At 69.8% G+C, this 8,419-nt stretch overlaps 1 protein-coding gene across 1 annotated transcript; it reads right to left on the bottom strand.

Moving 5' to 3' along the window:
* Nucleotides 1–1,367: 1,367 nt before the first annotated feature.
* NIPSNAP1 (nipsnap homolog 1) lies at nucleotides 1,368–5,855 on the bottom strand. Its single transcript, XM_027740881.2, has 10 exons — nucleotides 5,779–5,855; nucleotides 3,600–3,727; nucleotides 3,445–3,490; nucleotides 3,098–3,192; nucleotides 2,925–2,995; nucleotides 2,690–2,830; nucleotides 2,513–2,544; nucleotides 2,303–2,397; nucleotides 2,144–2,227; nucleotides 1,368–1,741 (listed from the first exon to the last, which is right to left on the bottom strand). The coding sequence occupies exons 1-10, from the start codon at nucleotides 5,853–5,855 to the stop codon at nucleotides 1,677–1,679; spliced, it is 834 nt and encodes a 277-aa protein (XP_027596682.1). The 3' UTR covers nucleotides 1,368–1,676.
* Nucleotides 5,856–8,419: the final 2,564 nt, after the last annotated feature.

The following is an 8,419-nucleotide window of genomic DNA, read 5'->3' as shown; positions in this document are numbered from 1 at the left end:
CCTCCCGGAGCTCCCCATCCCGGGGGTCCCGGTGCCCCCTCGGGGGTCCCGCTCGCTCCCCGCTCTCACCGCGCTCCTCACGCACCACAGCCTCCCGGAAGTGACGTCACAAAACAAGAGAGCGCGGCGCGGCAGTGGCGCGCGCGGCCTCGGCTGCTACAGCGCCCCCTGGCGGGCACCGCCACCCTGGAGGACCGCGAGCGAGGGGTGTGGCCCCGAGAATGGAGGCGTGGCTTCAGCAAAGGGGCGTGGTTTTAACGAAGGGGCGTGGTCAGAGCCCCCATTCATAAAGCCGGGGGGGAGGGGGGCAGGACCCCCGCGATGGGCCCACGGGTGGGGCTGGGGAGGCTCCTGGGGCACAAGGGCACCCGCAGGAATGGGGGTGGCTCGGGTAGGGGGTCCCGGAGGCGCTGAGGGGGATCCACGAGCTTGGGGTGGGATCAGTGATGGGGCTGGGAGGCAACGGGATGGGGTCCTCGGTGATGGAGGGAGGTATCCATGCGTTTGTGGGGGCTTGGGATGGGGTCCCAATAAAACTGGGGGTATCCATGGGTTTGTGGGGGCTTGGGATGGGGTCCTCAGTGGCACTGTGGGCACCCACACGCTTGGAAGGGCAGGGGAGGGCAATACCCCAATAGCACTGGGTGGATCCATGGACTCGGGGGACCACAGGGTGGAGTCCCCGGTGGTGCTGGGGGGATCCTTGGGTTTGGGGTGGGATCTCTGATGGGGCGGGGGGGCACACGGGAGCTGGAGGAGGGCACAGGATGGGGTCCCCTGTGGTTCTGGGGGGATCCATGGGGTTTTGGAGGCTTGGGATGGGGTCCCAATAACACTGGGGGTCCATGGGTTTGGGGGAGGGGGTCATGGGACGAGGTCCCCAGTGGCACTGGGGGTACCCATGGGCTTGGAGGGGGTTGGGTTGGGGCCCCCAGTGATGCTGGGGGTACCCAGGGACTTGGAGGGGCATGAGAGGGGGTCCCTAATGGCACTGGGGGGATCCAGGGACTTGGGGGGCACTGGGGGTATCCATAGGGGGGGGTACAGGATGGGGTCCCCAGAGACACTTGGGAGTATCCATGGGCTTGGAATGAGGTCTCCAGTGGCATTGGGGTTATCCATGGGTGTGGGATGAGGTTCCCAGTAGCACTTGGGAGTATCCATGGGCATGGGATGAGGTTCCCAGTAGCACTGGGGGCACGCAGGGGCTTTGGGGGGTCGTCAGTGTGTCATGGCACCCACGGGTGGGGGTCTGGCACAGGGCAGGGCAGCCCCCTGGCTGAGAGCAGGCTGGGGGTCACCCCCCATGCCAGGGGGGACGCAGCACCCCCAGCACCCCCCATCCCCACCCCAAGAGGGGCCCAGGCTTTGGCATATTAAATATTTAATTGGCAGCAAAGGCACCCACTGGGCCCACCAGGGGCAATTAAGCCCCCCCCACCTCTGCAGCCTGCCCAGCCCCCCTGGCAGTGCCATCCTGGGCACCCACCACAGGATGGGGGGCCCCCACTGTCCCTTCCCTGCTCTCAGCCCCCACAGGGCACCCCAAAACGGGGAGGGGGGGACAGCAGGGAGCTGAGGGAGTGCAGAGCCCCCCCAGCCCTTCCCCAGCAGGGTGGGGGCACAGGCAGGGAGCCCCTCGGGGTGCAGGGAGACCCCCAGGCACGGCCCCCCCGTCACTGCAGGGGGGAAATCTTCAGCGGGATCATTATCCGGGATTCCATGGTCCGGATCAGCGGGACTGGGGAGGGAAACAGGAGAGAGATGAGGGCAGGGGGTCCCCAGAGCAGGGCTCAGGTCCCCAAACCTGGGTGGGGGTCCCCAAAGCCAGGTGGGGGTCCCCAGCAGGGGCAGGGGATTCCCAAATCAGGATGGGGTCCCTCAAAGCAGGATGGGGTCCCTCAAAGCAGGATAGGGTCTCCAAAGCAGGGTGGGTGTCCCCGGAGCAGGCAGGAGGTCCCCAAAGCAGGGTTGGGGTCCCCAAAGCAAGGTGGGGTTCCCAGCAAGGGCAGGGGGTCCCCAGAGCCAGGTGGGGTCTCCTGCACAGGCAAGGGGTCCCAAGCAGGGTGGGGGTGCCCAGCAGGGAAAGGGGGTCCCCAGAGCAGGGTTGGGGTCCCCAGAGCAGGGTGGGGGTCCCACTGACCCGTGTAATACACGTTCTCATCCCAGCCCCTCTTCCTCCAGGCTGCGTTTCTCGTCTCCTCCCGGGACTGCAGATCCTTGTAGGCTGCAGGGACAGGGTGGCACTGGCACCCCGAGCCCCCCAGCCCGTCCCTCCACCCCCCAGGTGTCCCCCCCTTACCCCAGAGGTGATGGACCACGTAGAGCTCCCCGATCTGGGAGAAGAACCCCCCGACTGCCTCCTGGTTCTCCTGCCGGTACTTGATGGCCCGAGCCCTGGCACGGAGCAGGACACACTGGGGGGGCTGCCCAGGGGTCCACCCTGCTCCAGAGGGACCTTTTCCCACCTTGGAAAATCTGGGAAACCGGTGCTGGGAAACCAGTCTCTTACCAGTTGTTGCCCCATTCAATCATGGTCCCTGGCTGGGAGCAGGGGAGAAAAACCAGTCAGAGCCCGGGGTCTCCTCAAGGGGGGAGGGATTTAGGGGGGCCTTCCCCCCCAAAACACCACCCAGGGGGCAGGCACATCAGCCTGGAGACCACCCCGAAGCACAGTGTGACCCCCCACCTTCAGCTTATAGGTCCTGAGCTCGTAGATGTTGGGTCCCTGCCGGGGCTGGGGCTCGTTCCAGAAGCTGAACTCCAGGAGCAGCTGGTTCCTGCGGGACAGCAGCATCCGGCTCCTCTCCTTGCGGAAGTCCAGGTACTCCTGGGGACAGCCCCAGCCGGGGGGGGTCGGGGTGGGGGCCATGGGGCCCTGGGGGGGTGGGCACAGGGGTATCACCCCCCCTCCCCGCTGGTACCTTGTTCTGCCTCAGCTTGTTCATGCAGTCCATGAGCGCCGGGTACCCGCCCGAGAAGCGCCACAGGTGCACTGCAGAGAGGGGTTGGGAGTGGGGAACGGGGGGAAACACCCCAAAATCCCACCTGAGCTCTCTGCCTTTGGCACCAGGAGCTGCTGCCCACCCGCCCTCACCTGCCTGGTCCTGCTCGCCATACCAGGTGTTCCAGTTGCCCACCAGGTCACAGGGGTAGTCGGGGTCCGAGTGGAGCTTGGGCAGCACCTCCTCTCTGCGGGGGAACAGTGGGGGGGCAGTGGGGTGGGGGGCAGCACCCCAAAAAACCTCCCCTGTGTGCCCTCCCAGGACATGGAGGGATCTGCAGCACTCTGGGGGAGGCAACCAGGGAAACTTGGATCGAGGCAGGGAGCAGGGACATGGATCGACCCAGGCACTCGAGGAGCTCTGCACAAGCCCTCCCACCCCTTTTGCTCCAGGACAGCCCCCCAGTATCCCACTGGGATATCCCTCAACGTGTGCTCACGTCAGCTTGTTGTAGGTTTCCAGGCATTCCGGCTTCACGTTGTGAACTGCAGGGAGAGGAGAGAGGGGCTGGGAAAGGGGGAAGGAGGGCAGGGGAGCCGGGTGGGAGGGGGCAGCCCCCCCTCTGTGCCCCCCCAGCCCGCTGGGATCACTCACACTGGATCTTGTAGAGGTTGCTGGTCTCCCTCTTGGAGAGCAGGTTGGAGTGCGCGTCCTTGCGCGGATCCACCTTGTGCACGAAGAGGGAGCGGAACCAGCTGCCCTCGGCCTCCTGGGAGTACCCCCTGCGGGACAGCGGGTCAGGGGGAGCCCCCACACACCCCTCCATGGGGGCAGCACAGGGAGGGACCGGGAATGACCGGCTGGAGGGCGACACGGGATCCAGAGCCCACGCTGCCAGTCCTGGGCAGCCACACCATTGTCCAGCTGGGGGGAACTCCCTCCATCCTGGGGGGCTTCGGTGGGTTCCAGTCAGTCCATACTGGGAGATGGGAGCCCTGTCCCAGTTCGGGGGGTCTGTCTGCAGTTCCAGTCTGTCCCCCAGAATCCAGGCGGATCCCAGAACCCGGAGGGATTTTGGCCACGCTGCCCCGACAGGGCAATGACACCAAGGTGGGATGTGGGGAGAGGGGGGCAGCCCCACAACCTGCCTTCAGGGAGCCCCAGGTCAGGAGGGGGACCCTTCCAGGGGAAAGGGGACAAAGGGGGAGGGGGCAGCTCGCCATGGGACACCCCTCAGCTCCAGGGGCCACTCCAGTGGCAGTGACCCCCTCCATCAGCAAGGGGACAAGGGGACATGGGGTGATGGGGGCATTCCCCCAGCCAGCCCCCACAGAACCCTCTCGGCCCCAGGGGCTGCTCCAGTGGCACTGACCCCTCTGTGGTCAAGGGGACACGGGGCAAGGGGGGCAGCCTCCCAACCTGCCCCCAGGGACCCCCTCAGCCCCAGGGGCCACTCTGGTGGCAGTGACCCCCTCCATGGGCAAGGGGACAAGGGCACATGGGGCAGAGGGGAAGCCCCCAACTTGTCCCCCAGAGCCATCAGTTCCAAGAGCCACTCCAGTGGCAGTGACCTCCTCCATGGGCAAGGGGACATGGGGCAAGAGGGTCAGTCCCCAACCTGACCTCAGGGACCCCCCCCCAGCCCCAGGGGCTACTCCAGTGGTGGTGACCCCTCTGTGGTCAAGGGGACATGAGGTGAGGGGGCAGCCCCCCAACCTGATCTCAGGGACCCCCTTAAGTTCCAGGAGCCACTCCAGTGGCAGTGACCCCATCCATGAGCATGGGGACAAAGGGACAAGGGCACATGGGGCAGGGAGGCAGCTCCTCAACTTGCCCCCCAGAGCTCCCCATCAGTGCCAGGGGTACTCTGGCGGCAGTGACCCCCTCCATGGGCAACGGGGCGTGGAATGAGAGGGCAGCCCCCCCAGCCCGACCCCCTGTGCCCGCCGAGGGACGCGGGGCCGCCCCCCCGGGGCAGCGGCGGGGGGGGAGCGGGGGCCCCTCGGCCCCGGGTCCGAGCTGCGGGCGGACCTTTGCCCCGGCGTGAGGCAACGACCGCGGGGCCGCCCCGGGGGCCGCCGGGGGGGTCCGGCAGGGCCGCGGGCTCCGGGGGGGATGTGGGCTCCGGGGGGCTCAGGGGAGGAGGGAGTGGGGTCCGGGGTGAGATCGGGGTCTCAGGGGCGGCGAGTGCGGGGTCCCCGCACGGGGGTCGAGGGAGGGCGATGCGAGTTTCGGGGAAGATGCGGGGTCCGGGGGGGAAATCGGGGGCTGGGAGGAGGGGAGTACGGGGGTCCCCGCCCGGGGTCCGCGGGATCCGAGGGCTCGCAGGTGCGAGAGATGGGGAGTCCGGGGCGGGATGCGCGGTCAGGGACGGGGGTGCGAGGCCCCTGCCCGGAGCTCGCGGGGTCCGGATGCGGGTTTCGAGGAAGATGCGGGGCCCGGAGGGGGATCAGGGGGCTCGGGGGTGGGGGTCCGGGGGTCCCCGCCAGGAGGGCCGCGAGGTGTAGGGGGGATTGCGGGGTCCGGAGGGCTCTCGGGGGAGGGATGAGGGGTCCCCGCGCAGGGGGTCGCGGGGTGCGAGTGGAGGATGCGGCGCCCAGGAGGGCGATGCGGGACCCGGGGAGGCACGATCAGGGCGCTCAGGCGAGGGGTGTCCGGGGATCCCCGCCAAGGCTCGGAGGGATCCGGGGGTGCCGCGGCGTCCGGGGGGGCTCTCGGGATAGGGGATGATGAGGCGGGGAGGCGGCTCCTCGCTGGGGTGCGGGGGAGGTCTGGGGGGGATGCCGGGTGGGATGGGTCAGGGTTGGGTTCCCCCGGGTCCCCCCGCACTCACCGCGCGCCCCCCGGGGCCGCGCCCCCGCCCCGCAGCCGCCGCAGCGCCGCGCTCCCGCCGCGCGCCCCCGCCGCCATCTTCCGCACCGGGGCGGGGCCCAGCGCGAGGGGGCGGGGCCGTGTGGCCACACGGCCCCGCCCCCTCGCGCTGGGCCCCGCCCCTCCGCCCCCCTCAGAAGCTGGCCCGCAGCACCGTGATTCTGATTGGCCGCCCGGCCGCGCCCTCGAGCCCCCGGCCACGCCCCCCCGCCCCCGCCCGCCGCCGCGGCGACGCCTCATTGGCTGCGGGCGCGGAGCTCGACGTCTGATTGGCCGCGGGGTGTCGCTCCAGCTCGCGCTCGGCTCCGGCGGGGCGGGGCTTCCTCGGGCTCCGCCCTGAGAGAGGCGGGGTCAGAGGGGGCGGGGCTTTGCTCGCTAAAGGAGGCGGGGCGGGGGCGGGGCCGGACCCACCTGCGGGAGTGGTTTCGGGGTTGGGACGTCCCCGCGGTCCCCCCAGAGCGGCCCCGGGGTCCTCCCGGGCCGAGAGCTCCTCCTGCGCTGGGGGCACCTGCGGGAGGGCACAGGAGGGACCGATGCTCCAGCCTGACCCGCGGCGTCCCCGGAGTTGCTCCGTCCCCTCGGCTACAGAGACCCCTCGTCTGCCCCTGAGACCCCCCTCGGCTCCAGGGACGCCTCCTCTGCCCAGGGCCCCTCTTCCTGCCCCCCCCCCGGCTTCAGAGACCCACTTTCTGCCCCACAGAGCACTCCGTCCTGCCCTAGAGCCCACCCTCTGCCCCTGACACCCTCTCCTGTGCCAGGGCCCACCCTCTGCCCCGGAGACCCCTCCTCTGCCTAGAGCCCCCCCTCCTGCCACCCCCCCGGCTCCAGAGACCCACTCTCTGCCCCAGGGACCCCTCCTCTGTCCCAGAGCACCCCCTCCTCCTCCTGCCCCATCCAGAGACCCCTGCCCTGCCCCAGAGCCCCTCCTCTGCCCCAGAGCTCCCCCACCCTGCCCCAGAGCTCCCCCACCCTGCCCCACAGCCCCTCCTGCCCCAAATCCCCACCCTCCTTCCCCATAGGCCCCCTACTCTGCCCCATAACCCCTCCTAACCCGTAGCCTCCCCCTCTCTCCCCCGTAGCCCCACCTGCCCCATAACCCTCTGCCCCTGAGCCCCTCCTTCTGCCTCAGAGCCCTTCCTGCCCTATAACCCCCCTCCTGCCCCAGAGCCCCCCCCTTTTGCCCCATAACTCCCTCTTACCTCTTAGCCCCCCAGCCTGCCCCACAGACCTGCCCCACAATCACCCCAGTAACTGTCCCCCTCCCCCAGTACAAGTCCCAGTGCCCCCCCAGCTCACCTCGCCGGGGGGCAGCGGAGGGAGCGGGGGGCGGCGAGGGGGGGGCACGGGGGGGCCCCCCAGCCCCTCCCCCCGGGGGCACGGGGAGCACCATCCAGGGGGGCGGGTGGGCAATGGGGGCGAGGGGGGACCCGCACCGGGGGGGTCCTGGGGTGTCTGCGGGGACAGGGAGCGGGGGGAGCTGGGGAGGGGGGAGAAAAGAGGTGTTAAAGGGTTAACTGCCCCCCAACCCCCCCCCAGCACTCTGTGACCCCCCCACCAATCCCCCCAAGCTCTCTCTGACCCCCCCAAACTCTCCCACCTCTTCTCGCCTTCTGGGATCCCCCAAACCTCCTCCAAACCCCTCAGTACTCAGGCTCCTTGTGCCCCCTCATGGATCCAGCCCCCCCAGTGCTCCTGTGCCACTCGTACCCCACTCTCTCCGGCAGGGCGATGCCCCCCGGTGCCCCCGTGCCCCCCATACCCTCCTCGCCCAGGCAGAGGCGATGCCCCCGGTACCCTATACCCCCCGTACGTCACTCACCCTGGCAGGGGCAGTGCCCCCCGGTGCCTCCGTGCCCCACTACCCGACTCCCCGGGCAGGGGCGATGCCCCCGTGACCCCCGTGAACCCCTACCTCACTTACCCGGACAAGAGCGATGCCCCCCATGCCACCTACTGCCATCCAGTGCCCCCCATACCCTCCTCACCCGGGCAGGGGCGATGCCCCCCATGCCCCCCGTATCCCACTCCCCCGAGCAGGGACAATGCCCCTGTCCCCTCATACCCCCCTTACCCCATTTACCGAGCAAGGGGCACCGATGCCCCCCGTGTGCCCCTACCCCACTTACCCGGACAAGAGCGATGACCCCGGTCCCGCCGTGCCCCCCATACCCCCTTCCTCCGGCAGGGGCGATGCCTCCTGTGCCCCCCGGTGCTCCCCGTGCCCCCCGTATCCCACTCCCCCGGGCAGGGACAATGCCCCCTGCGCCCTCCTACCCCCTCTAACCTCTTTACCGAGCAAGGGCGATGCCCCCCGTACCCCCTGTGCCCCTAAGCCCCCGTACCCCACTGAGCCGGGCAGGGGCGATGCCCCCCGTACCCCCTGTGCCCCTAAGCCCCCGTACCCCACTGAGCCGGGCAGGGGCGATGCCCCCCGGCGCAGGGCACAGACCCAGGCGTGCAGCTCCTCGGGGGTCTCAGCCCCCAGGCAGTACGTTCGCATCCCGGGGTGCTCGGCCTGGGAACGAGGGGGTTCCATGGTTGGGGGGCCGGGTCTTCGGGGCCTGTCCCCCCACCCAGGGCACCCCCGGATCCGCGGCCCCGGG

Source organism: Pipra filicauda, unplaced genomic scaffold (assembly GCF_003945595.2).
Source record: "Pipra filicauda isolate LSUMZ 115617 unplaced genomic scaffold, ASM394559v2 scaffold520_size808073_pilon, whole genome shotgun sequence".
In the NCBI taxonomy this organism is placed as follows: Eukaryota; Metazoa; Chordata; class Aves; order Passeriformes; family Pipridae; genus Pipra; species Pipra filicauda.
This window is presented reverse-complemented; position numbering and strand designations above follow the sequence as displayed.